At 44.4% G+C, this 27985-nt stretch overlaps 1 protein-coding gene across 3 annotated transcripts; it reads right to left on the reverse strand.

Annotated features, from left to right (window-relative positions):
- On the reverse strand, positions 1–27779 carry enpp2 (ectonucleotide pyrophosphatase/phosphodiesterase 2). 3 transcript variants are annotated; one of them, XM_060064256.1, is made up of 25 exons: positions 27702–27779; positions 25621–25726; positions 23150–23305; positions 22013–22138; positions 19614–19674; positions 19001–19098; positions 18549–18628; positions 18145–18264; positions 18003–18058; positions 15103–15168; positions 14245–14317; positions 13231–13339; positions 12734–12859; positions 12550–12581; positions 12299–12426; positions 10169–10244; positions 9661–9748; positions 8081–8214; positions 6198–6243; positions 5664–5803; positions 4031–4166; positions 3543–3620; positions 3196–3328; positions 2515–2668; positions 1–2127 (listed from the first exon to the last, which is right to left on the reverse strand). In XM_060064256.1, the coding sequence occupies exons 1-25, from the start codon at positions 27717–27719 to the stop codon at positions 1957–1959; spliced, it is 2511 nt and encodes an 836-aa protein (XP_059920239.1). In that variant the 5' UTR covers positions 27720–27779; the 3' UTR covers positions 1–1956. The 3 variants fall into 3 exon arrangements, with proteins under 3 accessions (XP_059920239.1, XP_059920238.1, XP_059920237.1); XM_060064255.1 differs by having other exon boundaries at positions 8045–8214; XM_060064254.1 differs by having other exon boundaries at positions 7967–8214.
- Between the last annotated feature and the right edge of the window lie 206 nt (positions 27780–27985).

Genomic DNA, 27985 nt, shown 5'->3' on the forward strand with positions numbered 1-27985 from the left:
TATGAATTTGAGTAGGCTCAAGTTCTTTATGAATTTGAGTAGGCTCAGGGGTATAGAGAAAGCCAACTTTAAACATTTTTCAACCCCTTTAGTGATTAATTTATTCATCTTCAAGGAAGTGTAACACCGCCAGCAGAGATCGTGCGATCCACCAACCAAAGCAACACTATAAACATTGTGTTAAGCCCCCGTTTCTTAAGGTCCACACATTAATTTCATAAAAGACCGCTGGTATTGCACAATAACTCTGTACACATTACAAATATTAAAAAAGTCCCAGGGAGAACTGAATAGGGTCACTTAGGTAATTACTGGGTTTAACATCAGGGTTTCTATAATGTAACGGTATTTTTCCACTGACTGAAAACACATTTCTTTTTTAAACAAATGATGTAAGTTGGAAGACTACCAAAACGGCTAATATACAGAAAATAAGCCTTCTGAGGCAGGGCTCTAGACGGCCGTGGCATTAGTGACCGGATATCACCACTAAAAACTTATATTGGTGGCACGACCAGCTTTTTATTTTACTTTTTAATATTATCATGCTATGTTAATAAAAAAATCCTTGTTGCACCTTATTAATGTTAAAAGCCTGAGCCTAACTATGAAATCAGTCCTTAAGCTTGATAAACAAAATCTTAAACCACACCCTTACCCTACAACGGTATTCCAAACCCTAAAACCACACCAATAACCTCAAAACATGACCCATAGAAACCCTAAACCCAAACCCTAGAAATGAAAACCAAACCCTGAAACCCAACCCATACGAACCCCTAACCCTAACCCTAGATCCAAAACCAACCCATAGGAAACCCTTACACTAACCATAGAACCAAAACCAAACCCAACCCATAGGAACCCCTTACCCTAACCCCAACCCTAGAAATGAAAACCAAACCCTGAAACCCAACCCATAGGAACCCCTAACACTAGAACCAAAACCAAGCCCAAGCCATATGAACCCCTAACTCTAACCCAATCCCCAACAATCAGAGCCCCTAACCGTAGCACTAGAACAGAGAACCAAACCCTAGGAACATCCAGTTACTGTGTGACAAAAAATGTGCTACTGCCACTAAAGGAGAAACTTAGTTCAACGTTAGTCTGGAGCCCTGCGAGGTAGTCCACATTTTATCTACGGTAAAAGTAGTGAAGGATGAATGGAGGGTTCGAGGCTAACTCTGAAGCTATTCCAGAGCAGACTTCCCCCTGTGTGCACTTTTGATTGACAGCTTAAGGTCCCACTATTTTTGGTACAAGCAAATCATAAAGCAGTGGTACTATCAAGGTTGTTCACATTGTGTAACAACATCACACTCATTCAATATTCATCCAGCAATGTTCATCAGATCATCCACTTGGAGCTACAAGGTTAGTTGCGAACCAGTAAAACCAAACCTTATGTAGCTTTTAAGTAGCCAAGCGGGACACATTATGGAAAACAGCATATCCTGCTGGTGCTCAATGTTGGGGACATATAGATTGGTGTACTTTGAATGACGAGAAGCTACAGTACAAGTATCAAAATATAAACATCCAGCAACACATCACGTTACAAAAAAATAAGACAAATAGTGATCATTTGGTCTCAGAAAACAACCACGCCTCTCAGTCACACCACCAGCAGAAGAACACAGTTCAAAGGGACACAAAGCATTTCTCTAAATCGGCTGATTCTTGACCCCATACTCAAACATCCTCCACCTTAACTCCAACAATTACACGTTGAAAACATTGCGGTAAACATGGCCGGACTTTTACCAACACCAACCACTTCAATGTCTATCTCCATGGGACATTCTTAAAAACCCATTGAACAAAATAAATACTGCATTTTATACATTTAAAGATTTTTGGGAGCTTAATCTCTTTTTAGTTTAACATTGAAGATCTTGCTGTGAACTGCATGTGTGGGACTGACCAGAAAGGCCCTCTACGCTGCGTGGCTGTTCAGATCTCACTCTCGTAGGTGTGCATGTACGTCTTCAGCCACAGGATCTCGGGGTAGCTCTGGTTGGTCCGGCGGTAGAAGTCCAGCCCTGTCAGGAGCTCCACGTCTCGGACCCTGGCCGTGTGCATCTTCATCAGCTCCTCGACCCACCGGGACTCGTCCTCAGAGCTCTGAGACAACCATGGAATTAAAAAAAAGGTCACCAGATCAATCAATCAGGATATTAAGATATTTGTACTCTGGGATGTGAGGATGAACTGGAAAACACAATCTTTGGTGCTTGGATCAATCTACAACACTGTTTATTTTCTGTTGATGAAGTTTCTGTTGATAAATCGACTGCTATATACAACTATTTATGTCTAAAGCACTACGATTGCTTTTATCTTTGTCAATTTAATGATTATAAAACAGCATTAATTCGAAAACAAACCTAAAGACGTCCACCTATTTTTTTCATGTAGTGCAGGATTTTCGCCTCAAGGTGGCAGCAAACTCCCTAAAGCATTGCGGCTACGCGTTAAAAAGGAGATACCCGCTCTGTCATCGTCACTCACGTTGCAGGCCTCCTCGTTGTCCGGTCTGTGAGGCAGGACGAAGGCGAAGCTGCTCAGGGGCCCCGTGCAGACGTCTGCGGCCTGGGGGAAGTCTAGGCAGCTGGTCACCACCACAAAGTAGTGTGTGGGGATGGGCATCGTACCGCTCACATACCTGCACAAGCCCATTCAAGTCAGTGTTAGTGAGTAAGTCAGTAGCCGTGTGAACTCCTTAGGGTGTAGTTACAGTTTAAAAGGACATTTAAGGACACCCTCCTAAAACTTAGCCGACCAAAAAGCAAGGAAAAACTCAGAGAGAGGGATCCCCCCTTTCAGGTGTTGTTAGGACTGCAGTGGGTTTCATAATTAACAGAAATACACAGAGTAACCAATATCTGTCATTAAATGTATGTTTTTTATGTAACGGCCCCATACAATGTGGAATATAATGTATATTTACTGAGAGAGAAGTAAACAAGAAAAGCTTTTAGTCTTCAGCAGTAAAATATGTTTACTTTTATCGCCATTCCTTTCCTGAACAATCTTTCCATCTCTGGTGAACTAACTGTCATCACCAACCACTTGACCCCTGAAGTGCCGGGCATATCTGGCAGAACACTCACAATTGTTTACTAGAAAATGTAAAGGATGGCAATGGCATACATTGAATTATTATTGCTCGAAAAAATGTAGAACCCTTACTGTTTCATCTTCTCAGCAGAGTCTCTGACTCCGTCGTGGTCGTAGTCGAAGATGGGTCCGGCCACTACGTTCACCCCGTTCCTCTCCATGGCGTACCTCTTCACCAGAGCCCTCTGGAAGAAGCCCCAAACCTCTGAGGGAAACCGGGGGGACGGAGAAATCATTAATAATTATACAAATAATAGGATGTGTGTGTGTGTGTGTGTGTGTGTGTGTGTGTGTGTGTGTGTGTGTGTGTGTGTGTGTGTGTGTGTGTGTGTGTGTGTGTGTGTGTGTGTGTGTGTGTGCGCGCGCGCGTGCGTGTGTGTGTGTGAGAGAGTGATGCGTGGGCACAGCAGTGGGCTTACTTTTAAAAGCAGGATACATGGGAACTGTGTTGGTGATGAGGAGTGCTTCGTACCTCCCATCCATGGTTGAAGAGAGCTCTGTTAACATGTTGAAGAGGATCAGAGGTGATCAAAAGAATTCAAAGAAACACCAAAAAGTAACAAAACAAATCCAAAAAAATCTATTCAGGGTTGTGTTTTACGACACTGTTTATTTGTTAATTTATTTATTTGACAGGGTATTGTATTAAAAGTGTTGTTGCAGTACAGCTAGCTGAGGCCCAAGTCACATCACTGCAATAGCACAAGATTAAAAAATATGCAAGACAAAAAAAGAAGCAAAAGACCTGTTTTTAATATAAACAAAGAAAAACTGTTGTTGGTGTGCAGTTAGTTGTCCCGAAATGAAAAAAGAATCAAATCCAACTTCATTCATAACAAAACTTTCACAATGTATGCTGGAACACAAGAAGCTCCCATGAAGAGCGGGGGGGCGTTGGAGGACTCACGCGGGGGGTACAGGAAGGCGTAGGACATGTGTTTGTCTGCTCTGTAGTTGGTGCAGGACTGGCTGAAGGCGGGGGGCACGCGGCGGTCCGGTCTCACGCAGTTAGACAGGCTCTCGGGCAGGGGGTGCACCTCCACCTGGACACACACACACACACACACACACACACACACACACACACACACACACACACACACACACACACACACACACACACACACACACACACACACACACACACACACACACACACACACACACAAATATTAGGTTGGATTTAGTCTTTTATCAGTGTGTGTGTGTATCTGTGTAGGTGCATGTGTTTATACATCCCTCTCTCCTTCTTTCTCCTTCTCTCTCTCCCCCCCTCTCTCTCTCTCTCTCTCTCTCTCTCTCTCTCTCTCTCTCTATCCCCTTCTCCCTCTCTCCCTCTCTCTCTCTCTCTCTCTCGCTCTCTCTCGCTCTCTGTATCCCCCCCCCCTCTCTCTCTCTCTCCCTCTCCCTCTCACTCTCTCTGTGCAGAGAGACAAAGGAGGTGATTGATATTTAAGGAGGTTCCGTCCAGGTTAAACTATCAGCAGGGGTGCATGTCCTGGGGCTGAGCTCCATCATTGCTGTGTAAATAACCTGCTGGTCATACCCCAGGGTGATGACATGTTGTGTTGAGTGAAAGCTAGAGGGGGGCTCAGAGCTGTCCACCCCTGTACATGCCTAGACCCTTGTTTTTATGCCTCAACCCCCAAGAGTTTGGTTGAGGTGTCCATTATTCAGTGTTTCTGAGTATGGAATCTCACACTCACTACCCACAAATAATTAGTATGTTATGGTAGATTTGCCATTTCTAAGTAGCTTCAAGCTAGATTGTAAATGCTGAAAAATCCACTCTGCTCCTCCCCCTTCCCTTCCCTACTCTCTCTGAACGCTGGCCACCCTCAAAAAGTGAGTCTGGCTGAGAAAATAGAGAGATTTCTCTGCACTGCTGCAGAATCAGAGTTATTTACCTAAATCCCTGTAGCCTCAAAGTTAGCTTCTAAACGACAGCATGTGCTTAATAAAGAGCAGATTTCCCCCTCATTTGTTCGCATATTGTTCCTTGAATGTGAACTATTTGGCTGAGTACTCGTGAGACTCTCCTCTAGACATGTGTTGGGCCATAAAACTGCCTGGGGCAAGGTTTAGACATGATGGACTACTTGTGTGTACAACCAGCAATAGTGAGATCCCCCTTTAATAGAACAACAGGACTAGCACAGCTGGTTCTGAGCTGACTGTTTCCACTGCAGGTCAACTCATCCATTCCAACAACTCCTGGTGGGAGCCCTCAGGTGGTCAGGGAGGGCGTTCCATAGTCTAGGGGCAGCAGCAGAAAAGGCCCGATCACCCATGGTGCACAGCTTCGTATGTCGGGTTTGGAGGGTGTGTTATATATATTATATATTATATTAGACTGTTTGTTTACAATTTTTCCTATTTAAAAATACAAAATGTACTGGTGCCCCCCCCAGCCCCCAAATGTGGCCTCGCCCCAGTCCGGGGGTACTATTGTCTCATGTCTCATGTCTGTGGGGGGCCAATGCCATCGCGATTAAAGGTGTGTGTATGTTTTGACTGAACGAGAGGCTGGAGCCACCCACCTGCCGGCCCACGGTGAAGGCCGTCCAAAGGGGCATGGAGAGGGCCTCGCTGTAGCCACTGATAAAGTCACTGTGGTGGAGGACAGAGTACTTGGCGCGGAACATGACCGCGGGCCGTCCGTACGGCAGGTTTCTACTGTCTAGGATGGAACAGCACAGAACACAGGGCCCGGCATGTATCAAACACACTTCAGTGTTCACTCCTTCTGACGGTCAAGACGTGGAACACAAATCAACTGGGTTACATCCGCAGTCTCCGGGTGATTAAGGTAAAAAGAGAGGGGATATTTTTTAAGCTTTTCATCCTTTTTGATTCGTTTTCGATTCGGTTTTTATAGTATAAATATTCACAATATTCACAATAACAATAAATGCAAAGGAAAACCACTATTATAATCAAGTTAGCATATTAGCATGTTTGTTATCAAACTGGCCAATCAATGCCATTTTCTGCACGTTGCAGTGCAACAAGTCATACTTTGTTGTAATGTGTTTGCTGTATAAAGATAACGTGTCCTAAGCGTCGGAACTGACCATCAATAGCTTGCTTCAGTCGTTGGTTTAGCTCCTCCACTTTGTTCTGTAAGAGACAGAGCCAGAGTGACTCCAGGTTATAGCCTCTTACAAGGGTCACTTTCAAGCTTCTCTGTCCCCTACTTTTTACACGCAACTGCAAAAAGATTGGAGAGTCAGACAATCTTTTGCTAGGTATTTGCATTGGAAATCAGAAAACAAACAGTGCATTGCAGAACTGGTTTCAATTAACTTTCACTTTGATTAATATAGGAAAAATTGTTGGTTTCATTAATGATTGTTCTTGTGATTTAAGTGAAAGTGAATTGAACAGGTCTGCCACAAAAGCAAATAAATTCATCAAGCATACATCTTTTAGAACAGTGAAAAAACAAGAGATTCTCATGAGGTTTTAGATGGACAAACTATCCACACTGTCAGTGTAGAGTTTGTTCATGTTACCTTATGATATTCTTTTACACAAAAATGCAGTTGATTTGATTATAGATCAATCATCAATAGAGCCATGCAATAGATTGTCCTATACACTAAAAAAGATTGCTCTGTAAAAAAGGGTTTTGAACGGACTCAACGAAAGTCCATATTTAAGAGTTAGACATCAAATCAATTCAGTGCTTTTATTTTCCCACAAAGGTATGTGGGGGACTTTGTTAGAACCTAGGAAAATAAATACATGCACATTTTCAGGCTATTCATTCGCATGATCGAATAATCGAACTGGACCTCCCAAGCCACTGAAAATGCTGTTTTTCATTTGGTGGAACAACGTATTCCGTATTTCAGTGCAAACATTTTGTCATTAGCTAAAGTTAGCTAAATGTATTTGAAGAGTCACCTGTTATTAGTAAAGCTAAACGAAACAGCTCGGAGTATAATTTTGAAAGTCATAGCAAAATATTGTGAGGCGCTACTTTGACATACAGTATGTGCAAACTATGCATGTTTGAAATCCACACTTCTAGGTCAAATGAATGACACAAAATTGAAGTGACAGGAGGTGGAATGAAAAACCATTAATGGTCGTTACCACTCAAGAAATTGGCAAATATGTATGCATATAAAAATGAAAATATTTTACAGGTTGATAAACATCACTTTCCGTAGCCCAGGAAGCCGATATATTACTTCAAGACAAGCAACAGCAAATCCATGTTTTGCTTGTTTGAAAAGCTGAAACTGAACGAACCAGCTGGGTGCAATACATTAGTGCTCTGACCCTTTTACAACTGTAATGTGTTGAAGTCGTACAGCAACACATTATACACTTACATGATATACCCTTGTTTCTAGGCTACAGATATTGCAAAAATTATTGAGAAAGCCAACATATTATTGAATATTCAGTTTTCCCAGAGTGGTCTGCAATCACATAGAGAAAAAAAAGAAGCTACAATGATCAACGTTAGCATAACATCAACAAACACCACAGGCAACACTTTGAGGGCATGCTAACAGTTGGACCTCTGAAGACCAAAATATCAAATCAAATGTCTTTAGCAAGATTTAAAGGTGACATATTATACTACCAGGTGGGAGTGTGATGGTCACGCCCACCTGGACACGCCCACCTCTTCTGACATCGCCCACTTGCGATGTCAGAAGAGGCAGATGATCAAAACGGCTTGTAACGGCTAATCACACTCACACCTGGTTGTATAATATAGTCACCTTTAACTACTCTTTTTCTTTTACAACCTTATAACGACATGTTACAGTTTTGCGCGGTACGATATCGACCAACGTCTAGCACGGTGAACAGCGGTGCCCACCTGCATGGCCTCAAAGCGCTGTTGTCCGTGACGTTTGCTCGAACGCCCCGGGGCTGCCGCCGAGACGTCGAGGCTGACCTCGTCATCGCAGGCGCAGCCCAGGTCGTCTGTTACCGTGGGAACGGGGGCTGGCGGCGACGGCCTGGACACCTCCTCGGGCATGGCGGGCCTGAAGACTGGGCTCCTCAGCAGGTGGTTCAGGCTGCCGTGGGTCCCGTTGTTGGCGGCCGGCTTCAGACCCAGGAGGTCTGAGGACGGGGGGGGGGGGGGGGGGAATAGTTAAAGGTGACGTGTTACACCACCGGGTGTGCGTGGGATGAGCCGTAACAAACCCTTTGGAAAACCTCTCTGCCTCTTTGGACAGTGGCTGCGTGGCCTAGATGTGTGCTGGATGGATCAGTCTACCAGCCGACCCAGTGGACTGTAGCAAACGTTGCTCATCTATCCGTCATACATCTAGGTGGACACGCCCACTTGTGATGTCACAAAAAGCAGATTTTCAAAACGGCTTGTAACGGCTAATCACACTCATACCTGGTGGTATAATATGTCCCCTTTAATTAATGGTGTTGGTCGGAGATACACTGCGTATAACAACCAGAGTCCAGAATGTATTTTTAGAATTCTGTCTTACTACCTGTCAGAGTCGAATAATGTACCGGCTAAGCAATTGTTTTAAAATCAAACCCGAGGTGGTTAAATCTACACGCCATGGGCTGTTGTCAGGAGCTCATTTTGGACTTTCTGGTCCCATGCTCACAGTCACATGAATCAAAGAAAGTGTTTGATGAAATGTTTTTTTAAATGTGTTGTTGTACAGTATTTAATTGAAGGCTGTGCCACAAACTGTATGAATAAATAGCATGTCTTACGCCATTATGTAGATTGACAATACAAGGGCCTTTGAACATGGGCACATTATTAGCACAATTTTTGTCTACAATTAAACTCAATGAACGCAGGAATTTTGCACTCAAGGTAGCATTTACAACCATGCACTCTCACCTTGTCTAACTTAGACAATAATAAACGAGAGGGAGTGCTGTTATACTGAATATCAGCATGGCTGGGATTCGGTCATAGATTTGATTCCGAAAAGTCAGAGTGTCGAAGATATTCACAGCTGAGCTAATATTCAGTATAACAGCACAACCTTGAGTGTTTTATGCAACGTTAAAAGCGCAATTTATTAACTAGCAGTAATAGTTACAGATGATGATTTGTTTGCTTATCTATGTCTATCTATTTGGCTCCAGCAGCACAAATAGTTCTGCAACTTGAGTAGGACAGAACTGTTGCCAAGCAACATACAAAAAGGCTCCTTCACATTTCCTTGCTACGTGGTGTAGCTCTACACCACATAGCAAGCTACTTGCAGGAAAATGTTACTGCAGGCCAGTTACTTTTTATCATGTACATTAATCAGTGTATTTCCATTTATTGCGTAGTGAGTGAAATACGAGTCTGTTGATAGTTACTTTTGGGGCATGTGTTTCCCATGAGTAAACGTTTTATGATCGTTAATGTAATTAACGGTTATTGGAAAACCTTATAAAGCAGAGTGAAAGAGGTTTAGTTAAAAAGTGCCGTTATATTCTATCAGTGCTCTTGGATTGCTTCTTGTTCAATCAAACTACTTGGTCGGAACATAATGTAGTAAAAACGGTTTACAAGGAATAAAAGCGATGTCTTACCGCACATGACATTATAAAGCTCAATGTTTTCAAAGGGTGGCACTTTAGTCTTGAACCTAAAGGTAGGCCCGTATCCTAAGAACGTGGTCTGGACAAGAAAACCAGGGGAGAAAGCGTTAAAAACACATAATACAGAAACCGTTGTGAAACGTAATGTAAAACGGCAGAATAATATACGATAATAATCTGGCACCAGAGAGGGAACTGCAGGGCTGAATGACATTGGCTTTGTCCGAAGAAAAAAGTGAAAAAAAAAAAAAAGGTACCCACGGCATTTATATACGACAGAAAAAGTGTTGCGGTTAGCAGGAAACACGTTATTCTCCCTGTGTCCGAAGCGTTTAAACTCACTCGCCGTCATCCACGGTTCTATTTGCGGCGCTGTGTCAGGACCGATCCTGAGTAAACGTCCTCACAGTAAGCTACAATTGGCCGGGACACATCGCGAGGACGTGGGAAACCAGGGGTCCTCCGTGTGGAGTGGGGGGTTCCCCGGCGCGGAGCTCACCTGCATGCTGGTGATCTTGTTGTCGTAGCCGTGGTCCCCTAAGAAGCCACAGTGCCTCTTTCCCTCCGGCCCTTTCCTGGAAGGCAAAGGGTCAAAGGTAAAAAGACGAGCCTTTCTCTTGCGTCTCCTCTAAATACTTCAAGCTGGATCAGTGGTTCCCAACTTCACCTTGATACTTAGAACCCAGCCAGAAACGACACGGTTTGAGGAAAAGTTTGCATTATTTTCTAAATACTGTACAAAAAGACTCAAAAGTGAAGCTCTTTCTTGTGCTACAATAAAACGTTGCTTGTCTAGAAGCTCAAACAAGGACATTTACCCTGTGTGTGACTATGCTCATACGGAAGAGGTTTGCATACGGCAGGCGTCTTTAAGAGTACCTTCGTAACCGTGACGATTGTATGTCTCAATTTATACAATCTTAGCTTTAGTTCGGTTCCATCACACTTGCCAATTGAACATGCTACACTAGAGAAAAAGGACCCATGTTATGACATTTAAAATTTTGAAGGTTCAATTGTGGTTTATATACAGTGATGTTTACTATATGGCCGGCGGGGGAGAACAGCTCCTTTACTCCAGTCTGTCTGCTGGGCTCTCGTAGAGAAAATGCCTCGAGTGTCTATCAAAACACCACGTCAAGTGATGCACTGTGTTCATGCATACATCTGGATGTCTGTCCGTCTGTCTGTGAAGCCACAAGCACGCAGAGCATGCAGATCGCTAGCTGGAGCTCCAAGGAGCACAGACCGGCTGTTTCATTTGGGCTCAGCAGTTAGCTGCTGGAGGATTTACAGGAGAGTGTGTTAAGAGTGTGCATATCTGTGAGAGGGTTAACATTCCTACAGTGCTGCTCACTGCTTCAGTGTCAATCTATTTTTCTCTGCTATACCTTAACCTTAAAGATGTCTTTCATTAAGAAGTATCTGTGTGTGTGTGTGTGTGTGTGTGTGTGTGTGTGTGTGTGTGTGTGTGTGTGTGTGTGTGTGTGTGTGTGTGTGTGTGTGTGTGTGTGTGTTTGAGTGTGTTTGAGTGTGTGGTATGGGTTTCTCACAGTTTACAGTTCTGACAAGCTCACACCTTTTAAGAGGGAGCCTGTTTTTTTACCATAAACACACATGCACAAAACCACCCATAAACACACACACACACACACACATCCGCCCACACACACATGTTGCCCCACTTAAGTTTGTTCTGAGTGTTCAACTCTCATGACTTCATTGCCGGTTTTGCTTTGGAGACACTGCACAACGTCAAGGTTTAATGTCTATGCAGTGGTTAGCGTGACAGTTGAATTAACCTGACAAGTAGTGGTTTTCCCACATCTGTGATGAGATTGACCTGTTACCCTCGAAACTTGAAATTTGTAGACACAGCATTAAAAACAGCACACAGAATACTAGTGCTGGCACTACGACAGACAAATGTCCAAAGGGGGAACATAGGAGGATTATAGCCACCCTCAGACAAGAGGTGGTTTGGGTTTAGCTAGTCCGTCCTGTTATTGGTGTTGAGGTATATTGGATGTTATGACCGCTCAGACAGATGTGTATGCATGAAACAATATGTAACAGTCCGCCTTAGCCCAAACCAAACCATCATCTTTGATTGTTTGAATAGCTGAAAGCAATATAAAGCAACAATATTTTTTTTTGGTATCAGCGATAACAACTTCAAAAAGAAGTGGTGAAAAAGCTCCAAGGTTGAAAAGTCTAGCGTGATACACAAATAATATGCAGCAATTACAACTCCCTGACCGGTATTTTTTGGGTAAAACATATGAAAGGGTGGGCTTAGCTCAGGTGGTAGAGCAGTTGTCTTGTAACTGAATGGTTGCTAGTTCGATCCCCGGCTCCTCCTAGCTGAGTGTTGATGTGTCCCTGGGCAAAAGACACTTAACCCTAACGGCTCCTGACGAGCTGGCTGTCGCCTTGCATGGTCGACTCTGCCGTCGGTGTGTCAATGTGTGTATGAACCGATGTAAGTCGCTTTGGATAAAAGCGTCTGCTCAATGCCCTAATTGTAATGAAAGGGACCAATGAAGTTCGTTCATACTAACTTGTTGGTTTCATTGGTGACGAATAAAAGCGTTTTCATTGAGGTGAATGCATGGAAACGTGACAGTACCTGGCCACACGCCACTTCCTCTCCACCAGGAGATGGATGTCCTCGATGCGGCGGTTGTTGGCATAGTGTAGCCGTGTGGGAAGGTGCTGCTTCAAGTACGCCTTGAAGTGTTGCTCGGGTTTTTTACACTGAATAAGACAAATACCCTTTAGTTGGTTAGTGTGAGAAGTATTCTTTCAAGATAAGAGAAACGTACTATATGAATCGGGTCAACTTGGCAAAAAAAATGTCAACATTTAGAATCGACATACCGTTAGATTTGCAACGAGAGCCTTTGGGTCATCTGAAAATGAAAAACCATTATAGTATGACAAAGTTTTCCCAAAGCTTTACAATGATGAATATAATATTATACATTTTCTATTTACAAATAGGTTCAGTATACTTATTTCCATTCCTCTATGTATTCCCTCTCTTCTCTCCTGTTCGACTTACATTTTGGATTGTTGGGATGCCTGGAGCGAATTCTGCCTAGCGACCCAGGAACAAGGATGATGTCATCAACGTTGGACATGTAGTTGCTGAGGAACTCTGTCCTCTCACAACTGGCATCCTCCATACCTGAGGGCAGATCAGAATAAATACTATAGTACCGTGCCAATTGGCAATACTCGTCCCTAGATAGGGCTTTCTAACCATAATAAAATATAGTTTGATACTATTTAATGTATCCAAAAAAAGCCATTCGAAAGAATAGAAGATGGCATTACATTACCATCTTATGTGGACCCAATAGACATGAGAGGAATTTACATTTCATACACAAATGTGTTTGTCCATTAAAAAAAAAAGTAATATTTTTTATTCTGCAAGTCGTTTTCATGATCACTTTCTAATTCTCAACAAATTAGCACCCTTGAAGGAGTGTGCGGACCAGGGGTTTTGTGTGTGTGTGTGTGTGTGTGTGTGTGTGCATTTGGGTGTGTGTGTACCGTGATCTCCCACCAGGATGACATTGACACAGCGATCGAGTCTCATCTGTTTCAGGCCATCCATCAGTTGGCCGACGATCCTGTCAATCACCCTCAGAGGGATGTTCACCTGGAGCCAATTACAGAGCACAGCTATAGTGCCCTGGCAGGAAGGATCGTATGATCGTATAGCACTATAACTACTAATCCCAGATGGGGGTCACAGCATAAACTACAGAACAGTAATATTATTCAAAGATAGGTTCCAGAAAAATGTAACAAATCAACGAAAAAATATATACAGAAAATATGTCTTAATACACAATTTTGAGTATAGTAGTTTGTGTATTAAACAGTATATCATTGCATCAAATAAAGAATTGACCACATTAAGGACCATGGCCTAAGAGCCGAGATTTATTTTTGTAAATCAAAAACTTGATTTGAAATTTGAGTTAATATGAAAGATTTCACTTTCGTCCAAGTACTAAATAACAATTTGCCTGTTTGCCTAAAAAAGTAAAGAGTAAGAGAGTTCAGCTTTCATCTGGAGATGACGCAGAAACCCTTTTAGTGTCACGTCCACAGAATATCAGTAGAAATTAGTTTATGCTTGTTCCCGTCATGTGAAAATGGAGCTTCTGGTCTGTGTACTGTGTCATATGCTTTCCTGGGACCAGGCAAGTGGAAATCCCCTCTCTCTCACACACGTACACACATACACTCAAACACACACACACACACACACACACATACACATCTACACACACACACACACACACACACACACACACACACACACACATACATGTACTCATACACATGTACACACACACACACATGTACTCATACACATGTACACGCACACACACACATGTACTCACACACACACACACACACACACGTACACATCTACACACACACACACACATACATGTACTCATACACATGTACACACACACACACACACACACACGTGCACATCCTCACTGGCTGGATATTAGATGTAAACCAGAGGAGTGCCGGTGCACTCACCTCTGGACTCAAGGGGCCAAATTTGTGTCCATACGCGTCCGACTGCTCCGAGTGCATGGCGTAGACGTAGGGCCTGAGACAGAACAGGGTTGGGAATACTGTCACACATGGTCGGGAATGTATTTAGTATCCGTGGTAGGAGAAGCAGCCGAAGTATGAGTAGTAGAAGTAATAGTAGTAGAATTAGTAAAAGTAGTAGTAAGAAATTAGTAAAAGAAAAACGATGAAGTGAATACAAAGTATCAATAAGAAGTTAATAAGAGGCAGTTTTAGGGAAAGATACTTGTGAAAGTCGTTTGTTGAAGGGACTATGTGTGAGAATGAGAAATCCCTTCTCATTAGTGACCCCTTTGGCTGGTAAGTGAACTCTCCGCTCAAGCTCTGACTTTGAGATAACCGGAGCTCTGTGCTTTGTTGAAGTCCAACACGTCGTAGACCCTTTGCAAAGTAAGTGCCGTGAAAACGTAACTAGGCACGTTATCTTCTGAGAGCCATAACACGTTAGTGAGAAAGTGTGGGTTCTCTTCTGAACATATTGCACGTTAAAGTTATAAGTTGCCGAAAAAAGTACATACAGGCAGGAATACACTGGTTGGATTTGCGGGAACTTGTTATTTCTTCTTACAGTTATTTATTATTACTAACGCTATTATTATTTTCAGAATATGCGTACATATCATGGACAGAAATAATTCCACTTCTTCACTGGCTCTAGGAGTACGGTCAAACTGTGCATTGCGCACATTCCCCACATGGCTGCTTTGTATATAATGGCCATGCTCCAGGTATAGGCACTGATGCTGAGTCAGATCTAAACAAACTGAGAGCACAGACGCAGAGCGATGTGATGTAGCTCACCTCTCGCCCTCGGGGAGATGCAGCCACTGCAGCATGGTCAGGATTCTCCGCTGGAGAGGAATCGCACTGAAATACACACACACACGCGCACACACACACACAGACACACAGATACACACCAATCAAATTGAAATCAATAAACGACTTGACGTTTTAATTTGTAGCCCACATCCGTGAACATATGCATTCAATTTTCTCATACTTTTTATATTTATGTATAATAATTTATCTTGATTATAATCTATTGTCATCTATAGTAATCTGATCAAATCGATTTCCTTCAGTAGTAAGGCTGTGATAACTGGCGTACTATCTTGATCTTGTTCCTTAAAGAGTCCGATACACACACATACAAATAAAACAGTTCTGTGCATTCAACGACAAACTCGAAACCCCCCCAAGACACTCAATGGTTCAGATATTCTGAACTAAACCACGCTCTGCCTTGCTCCAAACCACCTGAAAGTCACGATACAGTTCCTCAGCAACACCAGAGAGAGAACCAGGGTGAAAAGCTGTCAGCTGTCCTACTCTTGCTTGATGTGTTGAGGTACAATTACTGGAATATAGGGGGGGGGGGGGGGGGCACACGGCCATGACAGGACGGACACAAAAATGCGGTTTCTGAATTTTCGCGTCCAAAATAGACTTGAGTCCTATATGAAGCGAGCGAAGAAAGACTGTGTGCTTTGCCCTGTTAAAACAATATGATTCTTGGTAACGCTACAGATATGCAGGGTAATTCGCACTTGTGTGGTTTGGGCCTCCCACTCTCTGGGACGTTCACCACTGTGTGGGGTTCAGGCATTATGTTTTAAGTTACCTATTCCAAGACCGCTTTTATCTTGAGTCGAAATATAGATACATAGACAGGATTTACAGACCATATTGCTTCTCATTGTCGTTGAAAATTGTCATTCAGGGACTTGATGACGGATGAATGAATGATGAATGAAAGAATGAATCCTCGTTTACTTTATGGGGGTCCCCGCTATTCTTTTGATCTCCATCACATTAGTTAAAGATTGTATACAACCCGTTAATTACTCAACACTTTCCAATGTTGACACTGCTTCTTGATGAGTCTCTCTCTCTCTCTCTCTCTCTCTCTCGTCTGCAATGTGTGTGTGTGTGTGTGTGTGTGTGTGTGTGTGTGTGTGTGTGTGTGTGTGTGTGTGTGTGTGTGTGTGTGTGTGTGTGTGTGTGTGTGTGTGTGTGTGTGTGGTTCTTGGGAGGGGGAAGGTGGTGGCAAAAGAGGGACTTTTGGGTCCCTGCCTGCAGCCTCTGCTCCCCATTACTGTAGCTCACCAACCATGTCTGGGGGGGCACTTTAACAGAGTATACGGAGTACCGCATGCACACAGACCCGCTCTGTCAGCCTGCAGCAAACACACAGCCACACAGGCACGCACACGCACGCACACACACACACTCACACCATCACGCAACCACACACACACACACACGCACGCATTGGCACGCACACACACACTCATACCATCACGCAAGCACACACACACACACCCACCCTCTCACCCACCCACACACACACACACACACACACACACACACACACACACACACACACACACACACACACACACACACACACACACACACACCACACACACACACACACACACACACACACACAAACACACACACACACAAAGGCACATGTACTCAAATACGACTCAAATCGAATCATCCAAATGAAAACACTGTAATATGTCAAACTGCTTTACATGCATTCACGGGAAGACACCCACAGAGACACATGTGTGTGTGTTTGTGTAAGAGTCGTGGGGTTGCCAATGGCAACGGAGGCGCTCTAAAAGGGTGTCCCCCTGCGTCTCGGCAGCTCCACTGGTCTGCGGCCCCGGCCGGCAGAGCGGCCCATTTGCACAAATTGCTGTAAAAACACCCCAACGCCATCCATCTCTAGGGACCCGCAATGCACACACACACACACACACACACACACACACACACACACACACACACACACACACACACACACACACACACACACACACACACACACACACACACACACACACACACAATAGACATCCCCTTACCTACCCACACACACACACGCTCACAAACACAAACACACCTCTCCTTAACCACCCGCACACATGCAAAAACACACACACATCCCCATACCCACAACACACAAACACACACTCACACATCCCCCTACTCACCGACACACATACGTGAACAGACACGCACAAATGCACATGAACACACACACACACCAATAAATACATACAAACACCCCCCTCCCCCCCGCCCACACACACACACACACAAGTCCCCCTACCCACCCACCCACTAACACACAAACACACGCACACACACACACACACTCACATATACAGACACCGCACACACGTACACACACTATCAAAGCCTTCTCTGTGTCCATAAATGTGGGATCCTTTGTGTTCATAAGCTATACGTTTGGCAGGCGTCCGCTGCCTTGCATGGGCGGCAGGAACATGAACGGACATGTTCTGTTGACTTTGGAGGGCCTTCTCGCCACTAACTGAAACAAGTTAACGTCGCTAAATCGGTTTCTAGAACAATTGCCCCGCTGAGATCGATAGGAACATGAAGGAAGGGAGAAGGAAGAAAGGGCGTTTGAGTTATAGAGTCTCGAAATTTGATATTTTTCCACATTTGAGCTCGTCAACTTGAATTAGAGAGTGAAGAACACTGCTCGACAACAGCTGAGATGTAGACGTAATGTACACATTTTCACAACACTGCTTTTTGTTCACTAGGGGAACAAAGCAGAAAGGCCGGGGAACAAGTGTTTTGACGTGATACTTCTGCTGATACGTGAGCTCCATATACATGGCCATGAAGCCAACAGGACGATGAGGACTTACATGGGCCAGAAGAAAGTGGCGGCCTTGAGGCCCTGCTTGATGGCTGTGATCCAGATCTAGGAGAACCAGGCGGGGAGAACAGGTCAGGGCCATGCTTCAGCAACACTCACATCACTGTGCAAAGAGGAAGGGGGGAACTTACGGGCTGCCCGCCCCACCAGCGATGGTTGAGTTTCTCTCCGCCCTTCAGGGTGAAGGTTGAATCGAACCCGGGGTCATGCATGGAGTTCCCAACGATCCCGTGAGACTCCGGGTAGAGGCCCTGCGAAACATTTAAACAATGATGGATCTAGTGATCTTTAAAGATCTCTAAATTAAGCAAATATTGCAGGAATCTGACATAATCGTTAACCCAACTATGATGATTGTGATGTTGTGTGTGTGTGTGTTTGTGTGTCTGTGTGTGGGTGTGTGTGTTTGTATGCGTGCGTGTGTGTGTGTGTGTTTGTGTGTGTATGTGTGTATGTGTATGTATGTCTGTCTGTACGTTTGTCTGTAGGTGTTTGTGTGTGTGTGTGTGTGTGTTTGTTTGGGGGGTAAACATACCGTGGCCAGGGAATAAAGGTTGGGGAATGTTTTGGATGGATAAACCGGTCTCATGTAGGGTGCATGAGTACCACATGTTCCTAGGAGGGGGAAAAGGCTGCGGTTAGTGGTTTTAGTGAGATCATTCAGCATGGTCCAGCCCTATAATGTAGGCAAGACGCCTAACCCTATCTGTTCCCGACGAGCTGGCTGTCGCCTTGCATGGTTGACTTGCTGTGTGAGTTTGTGTGTGAATGTCAGCATGAACCTTTTTTTGGACGCTTTGGATAAAAGCATCTGCTAAATGCTCTAAATGTAAAAATTGTAATGTGCTTAAACAGTTAAGCTCCTTCAACCTGATCTATTGGAAAAATAGCAAGAAGAGTAAGACACATTTTGGTAGGCAAATAATTCCGTGCCAATCCTGGGAACCATGAAGTAAAAACAGGTGTCCCGATACGAGGCCAACGTACGCAGCTTCTCGATGTTGGGCATGACGCTGCCACCCCGCTTCATGTAGGACGCCCTGAAGCCGTCCACCGACAGCATGATGAGGGGGGGACGCACAAACCTACACACACACACACACACACACACACACACACACACACACACACACACACACGTACACACACATAAATACAAAAACACCAACATTAAATTACTTGAAGCAATTACTCAAGTTATTTCAGTCCAGCAATGAGCTTGAGTAATCGCTGAAAATGTGATGGTGGAGGTGCTGGTGATGGCAAAGGATGACTTGCTATCGTTATGAAACATGACAACTATGAAGATGATGTTAACATAACCACAAAAAATATTTTGATTTGTCAGCTAAATGATAAATCTGGTATATAATCTCCCCTTGTAGTATATTTATAATTTCCTCAAGCATTTTGTACCTTTCTAGAACATAAGGCCCTAAACAGGTTGTGGCCTATGACTGATTTCAGCGGCCGATCTGACTTTGTGTTGTTCTGTGCATCTGACGATTGAACCATTGAACTTGAGAGAAGGCCCACTGGGGCTCCAGCGGCCTGCAGCATGGGCCCACGCTGGGCAGAGGGTCATGCGTGTTTCTCTTACCCAGCAGGGCACTCCGGGGCCCGGATCTCCTCACACTCCTCCTGCAGCCATGGTGTGTCTCCTGCAGGGAGAAGGGAGGGGTGTGTGGGGAGAGGGGAGAGGGGAGAGGGGAGAAGGGAGAAGGGTAGAGGGAAGAGGGGAGAGGGGAGAGGGGAGAAGGGTAGAGGGGGAGAGGGGAGAGGGAAGAGGGGTAGAGGGGAGAGGGGAGAGGGAAGAGGGGAGAGGGGAGAAGGGTAGAGGGAAGAAGGGAGAGGGGAGAAGGGTAGAGGGGGAGAGGGGGAGAGGGAAGAGGGGTAGAGGGAAGAGGGGAGAGGGGAGAGGGGAGAGGGGGAGGGGGAGAGGGGAGAGGGGTAGAGGGTAGAGGGGAGAGGGGAGAAGGGTAGAGGGGGAGAGGGAAGAGGGGTAGAGGGGAGAGGGGAGAAGGGTAGAGGGGGAGAGGGGGAGAAGGGTAGAGGGGGAGAGGGGGAGAGGGAAGAGGGGGAGAGGGGAGAAGGGTAGAGGGAAGAGGGGAGAAGGGTAGAGGGGGAGAGGGGGAGAGGGAAGAGGGGAGAGGGAAGAGGGGAGAGGGGTAGAGGGGAGAGGGGTAGAGGGGTAGAGGGAAGAGGGGAGAAGGGAGCAGGGTAGAGGGAAAAGGGGAGAGGGGAGAGGGGAGAGGGGTAGAGGGGAATAGGGGAGAGGGGTAGAGGGGGAGAGGGGAGAGGGGTAGAGGGGGAGAGGGGAGAGGGGGAGAGGGGAGAGGAGAGAGGGGAGAGGGGAGAGGAGAGAAGGGCGAGGGGAGAGGGGAGAAGGGAGAGGAGAGAGGAGAGAGGAGAGAGGAGAGAGGGGAGAGGGGAGAGGGGAGAAGGGAGCAGGGTAGAGGGGAGAGGGGAGAGGGGAGAGGGGAAGGGGAGAGGGGGAGCAAGGGGAGGGAGCTGGTTAATAGATGACAGGTGTTTAATCGAAGAAAATAAGAAAACCGGCCGGTATGGTCAAACAACAATCCCGCTTTCTTTAACCGATATTTCACCCTAAAACTCGGATTTGGAGGGAGGGGCACACTCTGGCAGGATGCTGGCTTTGCATGGACATCCTTGGAGGTATAGTATGTCTGTTGAGGACCGTAGCGGCTGGAATCATCGTGCGAGCAAATCGGCCGCATACCAGGCACACACGCGACCGATAGCGTGGGCTAACTTGGGGAAGGTCTTATTGGTTTTTAAATAATCTGTTTTCTCTCATAATGTTTGCTTAATTTAAATAACCTTGACTTACTCGTTAGGTATATACTAGTCTCACAAATCAGGCTTTAGATTAACATCTCAAGTCTGACGGCAAACAAACTCAAATCATGTGTGAAGGGGGGGCATTTCGAGGGCCCAGATCTGTAGGCGCATATTTGTCTGGCTTGGAAAAAAACTGTCCGGCGGAAGCATAACAAACGTGATACGGGAAGGGGATACAAAAACAAAAAGGTTGTGTCTGTCGACACTTGTTGTAGAAGAGCTAACAGGACCTGGGCGGTGTTTGGCTCAGGAGGTACAGCGGCTCGGCTGGTAACCGGAAGGTTGCTAGTTCGAACCCCGGCTCCTACTAGATGAGTCTAGGTGTCCCTGAGATTAACCAGCTCCCTCCCCTAGGGTGAGGAGAGCAAGGCACCTCACCCTAACTGCTCTAGACGAGCTAGCTGTTGCCTTGCATGGCTGACTCCGCCGACGCTGGGTGAATGATAAGCAATATTGTCAAGCGCTTTGAGTGGCCACCGGTTAGAAAAGCACTTTATAACATTTACCTGTTGGCGTAACCCGTCATGCCAATGTGTTCTGCCCTGATCGCAAGACTCTTCTACAGCGCTATTACCGTAGTGCTGTATGCCAGCCACACGCAAACTAATCATTTCCTGTACCAGTGGGAAGACAAGCGACAAACTTCCTGTCCGGACACCAACGTCCTCATACAAAGTGTCTGTAAAAGTTTGAAATCAAATCTGTGTAGTCGACTGGCCACGGTAAAAATACATTTCTTCAAATCTTCTTCTGAAACCTCCATCTTGCGACCCTCAATGAGTCACTCCCTGAATCCGTATGAAACTCTTGGTATAAAATAAGGAAACCCTGTGCAGTTTTCCACCCTAGAAGTTTGGCTATTGCATTATCGAGTTTCTGAATCTGAGATTAGGTATATATAACTCCTTGCGACGCCTTGGAGAGGGAAGGTCGAATTCATTTTTACTGGAACCGACTGCTGTGTTGTTTGTTCTGAGCAAGCTCTTATTTTATTGGCCGGGGGACATTTCTTTCCAACAGGTAAAAGTAGAAACAGACCCAAAAAAGAAATGAACTGTATCCATTCAATAAAAAATAAATAAAAAATAAAAAGCGAAAAAAGCGATAAAGCGATAATAAAAAGCGAAAGCTGCAAACCTCTACAGAGACTCTTGTAGTTGGTGCAGCAGTCTCCTCTGGCCAGGCAGTCCTCAGAACAATGGCAGGCGTGGAGGTCGTTGCGGGCCTCTCCACAGCGGTCCTTACTACATTCGTAGCCGCCCTCTGTACGGAGACAGCACAGAGAACGTCATCTGACTGGAAATACACCGTTGCTCCCAGTTACTCCCACACACACCAACTCATACAGACCTTTGGTCAAATTGTCGAATAATGTTCTGCTTCAATGCTAAATTGTTTGACCATTGTCAACTCTCATGTGAAGCACGTTAGGCAAGTCATCTGAAGTTTTTCTAATCATTAATTAATTACATTGATAATTATCATTATGAATTAATTAATTTGATTTCCGATTTTGAATTTATGTAGTGAAATTCCTCAAAAGTAAACCTGGCCCCTAAATATGGCAGTGGCACTATTCAGCATGCTACTGTAGCTGCTATGTGCTACCTACACCACCTATTGCAGAAGGTGAGTGCAGCACCAAATGAGAAACAGCTTTGTGCTCAAGAACAATGCAGGAGGCTACGATTACTTGCTGTTTTATGCTTCTACAGACCACCTACTTGAAGGAGAGAGTCTGAATTAAAAACAGACCACCAACATGGGCCTGTGTGTGTGGCTGTCTAAATGTGTTTGTGTGTTTAGTTTGTGGGGGGTGGGTATAGCCGGCAGAACAGAGGAGTAGAAGAAGTGATCAAAGAAAAAATTATTAATATCTATTGTGGCGTACTTTGGAAAATGTTTCGTGTACAACTAACTGGATTTCTAGATAAACAAATGGCGCAACAATTCTTGCTGATAAAGGCCATTGATAATTGGACTTTGAAGAAGGATCATGAAAGCCAACATTATTAAAAAAGGTCACTGAATGTCAAAAGCATTTGTCATTGACATACAATACATAGAAGTACAATACTGTCATAAGTTGATATCGAGAACTAAAACATTATCCAATGCCCCTAGGAGTGATGCAAATCCCATGTGTTTGTGTACATGTGTTGTTGGTAGGTGTGTAGGTTTTAAATCGGTTTGCTGTGTTTTTTCTTGCATGTGTTTGCGCTGAATACAACTCTGAATGAACAGCCAACGGAGAGTAGGAGAGCGCTAGGCTACCCGTGCGGAGGCAGAGCCGGTCGAAGTCGGAGCAGCAGCTGTTGTAGGTCTTACACAGGTTGTCACATCTGCAGTAGGGCGGCTCCGTCTCGTGGAGCTCAAAGCACCGACTCTTACAGGAGCCAGAGCCCGGCAGATAAGCAGACGCATAGCGAGCTGGTGGACGGAGAGGGAGAACGGGAACACACACACACACACACAGACAGACACACAGACACACAGACACACACACACACACACACACACACACACACACACACACACACACGGTATGTTACGATACAATATTATTATAACAATTACTATAACACTATCACCACTATTGATAAAGTAACTCTGATCTTAACTTCAGTTCACTTTAAAATGCTTTAGGTTCTAATAAGCAAAGCAGTTCTGAGGTTATAATATGTTTTTGAACAACAATGACACCTAATCAGGATCAAATGACTGGAATACTGTATAGTTTTGAGGATGAAACATCAAGTCATTCCGTTTGGTTAGGGTTGGGGGGGGGGGGGTCTTGAGTGCAGGGGGGAGTATGGGCATGTTGGGAGCGCACCGGATCGGCTGGGTGGATTGGGTCTGATTGCGGACACCTGCTCGCAATCGGACCAATCAGGGAGTGTGTATTTACGTGCCTACTTATCTTGTCGTGAGAAGGGATTCGGGACTCGGAGCAGAGAGACAAGGACTGGAGCACATGAACTACGTTGTGAGAAAGTCTCTGTAAACGCTCCCTGTGACCGCGGTGGCGGATTTATAATTTCTGGAGCGTCATAATTCATGCAAATAAAAGACTTAAGTGTGCTTCCAAGCAACCCCGGTGTCCATTCGCTCATTGAACTTGTTACAGGGCGATACAAAAGCCATATGACTGTTGATGAACCCTTTTAAAGAATCAACAGTTAGCAGTACTAAAGCTACTAGTTTGAATGATTTTTACTGAACCCAATTCAGTTACATGCTCAAATTAAAATGAGTCTACGTTGCTAGCGAGTCGACACTGTATGTTTCTAGGCAAGGTATAAACAGAATGTGCAGGTTTTTAAGAGGAGATTCCATTAGGGACAAATTGCAACAGTCATAACAAGATGTTCTTGTCGTGTGGGATGCGTGTGTGTGTGTGTGTGTGTGTGTGTGTGTTTGTGTGTGTGTGTGTGTGTGTGTGTGTGTGTGTGTGTGTTTGTGTGTGTGTGTGTGTGTGTGTGTGGGGGAAAAAGAGAGAGAAAAGAGAATCAATGTGATTCTAACCTTACCATTAAAGATCGTTAAAGATAGGTTTTATTAAAAGTGGAGTAGCCTATATCCTGTTTGAGGTCTCACTTACAAACTTCCGGCCCTAGAGTGCCTTTAAAGTGTATTACCGATCCTGCTCATTAGCTAGTTCGGCTACATATGTAAGAAAAAAGCATAGATGAATTGTTACTCAAGCCAATCTAATATCGTCCCTGGCCTGGGGTGTAACTCTTTTGTCTTCTCGAAAAGTTAGAATGGACACAGCACATAGCTAAAAAAATATTTGCCCGCTTTTATAGTGTTATATGAGGCTAAACGCGAGTTCCTTCGTGTCAGCAGGGGTCATAGGATCTGGGGCCAACAAATGGGCCCTGAGTTCATATAAACTCAAGGTAGAGCCAGGCAAACATGCTCACTCACACTCTCTCTCGCTCTCTCTACGTCTCTCTCAAAAACACACACAGATCTCTCAATCGCCACCAAACAGGGACACAGTGATCTCTTGTGCCCACTAATACCCACCCACACACACACACCTATACAGTCTATGGCACACACGCAGACTGACACACTGACACACACTTGCCCAACAGACGTTGCTTACTCATGCCCTATGTGCTGGCAGGCCCTTCTGATAGAAAATAAGCCTGAAAGTAAATTATACGTTAGCTAGAGAAAATCCTGAGCTACACTGGTTGCCTATATGGAAAGTTAGCTTTAATTTAATTGCGCGTTGCCAGTGTTTAAGCTAACCACATCCAGGAGACTCGATCAGTGTCACTCTGGGTTTGCCCGGGTGATTGATTGCCTCTGAAAGCCACACAGGTTTTGACAGTTTGTACACCGATAGAAACAAAAAATCTTCTATGAAATGCTTTTTTTTTTTTTTGGGTCAACTGTTGTTTCGTAAGTTTGGCCTGCCCACGCCGAATAGCTTCAGGCTCGTCCTGTACAGCCAAGAAACATTCACACAAGTCCAAAATACACGGAACACACCGCCTCAGCTGAGCCTTTTGGGCACCGAATTACCCCGAAGGTGTTGCTTTAACTTGTATGTTGGATGTGATTTGATGCCACTAATGTGATATGTGAGGTTAATGCGGCCAAATACAAAAAAAAAAACTAAGACAACACATTTGAACAAACTTGGTTGTGAATGACCTTCTTCAATCAAAATGGATGCTTTTTATTTTGGTCTGACTTGTCAAAGGGTCTGAGAATGTGTAACTACTTACACTCAGTCCTGCGAGAGCCTCCCCCCTCTCCAGACCGTCTGGGCCGGTCGTAGACGAATCCCCCGCACAACTCACAGTTACACAGGGCGGACAGGACGCACAGCACCTGAAACGATACACACACACCTGCACATTACAACGCTTCGTTCAAAGTGCCAGCCTTCTCCTGTAGTGGCTGGTGAATGTCTCCCAAAGTTGACTTTCTAATTAGTTTTTTGGTCGGACTGAATATGGATTTATGTGTCAGTTTTAGACATAGATCTCACTTGCAAAAAGAAACAAAGTTCCAGATGTTCAATATATCGCACAATTCAACCTCTGTTAAAGTAGTTAAAACTGAGGCCATTTGAATCACAAAGGTCTTTCCAGCAGGAAACATATCAGTTTGCATTAATACCTTGAATTAAGAGGTGTTACCTTCCTTTCTTACATATTGGGATTAATATTAGTTGACCTGGTGAGTTTTCCTGATCCAGATGTGCTGGACTTCTTAAAGTGAAGGAAAATACTATGTTTCAGCATGTCCCCACTGACTTGGTGAACTTCATGTAGGGCCTATATATTATACATTCCATATAAATAATATTAGCCAAAGAATGAGTTACTTTCCTTTTTATCTCTGCACCAGGATACTCATAGGGAGTGTTAACTATGTGCTATTACACATATTTAAATAATATTCAGGCCTATAGGAAAAGAAAAGATCCAACATTTCAAACAGTCACGTGCCCGTTTTTTTCCATAAAATGGACTGATGAGGTCACTAACAAGGTGGGTCCATAGTGGCCGAAAACATGTTTCAAACTATAGGAGGCCAGTGCTACACAATTTTCCCCTTGCGTTTTCTCCATATATTGTTTCAAACAAACACATGTATTAATGTGTATTTGCTGGAGTTCAATCAACAACTGTATCTAGCGATGCATTACACTTTAACTTATTGTATAGTTTATATTCCCACCTGCCCCCTCTGTAGCAAGACACATCAATATTTTCTCCTGAACCAAATACATATTGAGAGACAAATTATCTGATTTTGTAAAGGTTGGAAGGGTTTTAGCCTATATACAAAAGTGTTCTTAATCACACGAACAAAAGTGATGGCTGAAGTAAAAAACTGACATAGTAGTTGAATGGGAACATCCTCATAACCTTGGGCCCTTCTGAACTGAACACGCATAGGACTCCTTGTTTACATCTTGGTACACTCTCTTCAGCGTCTCATCATGAAGATTTTCAAAGCCTCCATGCAAAGCACATTGTAAGAAGCTCAAAGGAACTCTTACAACTTGTTTATTTATCACTAGTATTGTCCTCCTAACTGTTGAGAACAAATACAGTAATTAATTTAGATCACGGAGTTCAACATGAAAGTGATTCTCTTGGCAAGTATCATTTTCATCATCAAATATAATTTTCCTTTGTTGCAAGAGTTCTGAAGAAACACTAGAGAAACCAATTCAGAAATACACCCCCTAATTTTTGAATGTCTTGTTTATCTCTGATGGCACAGTCTTGGGAGCTACTTTAATTGCTTTTATAAGGACGCCACACAGAATGCATACACTTGACACTTCCAAAATACCTAATTGCAGGCTTAGTCCCAGGCCAGCCAGTATGCATTAAATATATGTAGTGCAGCACATGCCAAGGCTAGATACTCTGAACCCATAGAGAAAAAACAGAGACCGAAGTTTAGCAGAACCAGGTGACTTAAAACAACCATTTCCTTGTGCGACAAATATGCCAAAAACCGCAGGAAAGGGTCGAAAACCACGGGAGTAAAAGTGGATACCTGCTACCCAACCCCAAGTATTTTCAAACTTTTTTTTAATTTACAGTCACCTGTCATCAACCATTAGGACGTCAAGCCCTTTCGGTTCTCACAAAAAAACGTTCACTCGATTTTGAGGGAGGTGAACGGGGACCACCCGCGGTACATGGTCCATGCAAGAATAAACCCTTTGGCGTCTCATGTGATAAAGATAACAGCTCTGATACCAGTTCAAGTTATATCCCAATAACGAATATTTAAAATCAAATAATTCTAGACCCAAACAACTTAGGAAGCCTTACCGTACCAGTTTATCCAACAACATGTTCAAGTGTCAGAGTACGGTCCTGTGCTGGAGGTGGGGGAAGGAGTGATGCTGAACGTCGAGACGCCAACCTCTAGTCGAGGGACCGGGGAGGGAGGAGACTGGGGGCGGGGCCAGGATGCGGACTGCCTTTTAATTGGTTGAAGGGCTTGAGGAGGACCGGGCCACTACTGTGGTTGTTAAATATAAAAAATATATATAAAAAAAACATGGGTCAAATAAATTGTAATTATCATAAATGAGTGGGAGCGAGATAGAAAGCGAAG

The sequence above is a fragment of the Gadus macrocephalus genome, chromosome 11, assembly GCF_031168955.1.
Source record: "Gadus macrocephalus chromosome 11, ASM3116895v1".
NCBI classification, from domain to species: domain Eukaryota; kingdom Metazoa; phylum Chordata; class Actinopteri; order Gadiformes; family Gadidae; genus Gadus; species Gadus macrocephalus.

What these genes read in the sequence shown, in the direction of transcription:
- enpp2 (XM_060064254.1), bottom strand. An exon ending in ACCTTTATTCCCTGGCCACG is followed by an intron (nt 18,265 to 18,548) that starts GTATGTTTACCC and finishes AATGTTTCGCAG; the next exon opens with GGCCTCTACCCGGAGTCTCA. An exon ending in CGCCTTCCTGTACCCCCCGC is followed by an intron (nt 3,621 to 4,030) that starts GTGAGTCCTCCA and finishes ACATGTTAACAG; the next exon opens with AGCTCTCTTCAACCATGGAT.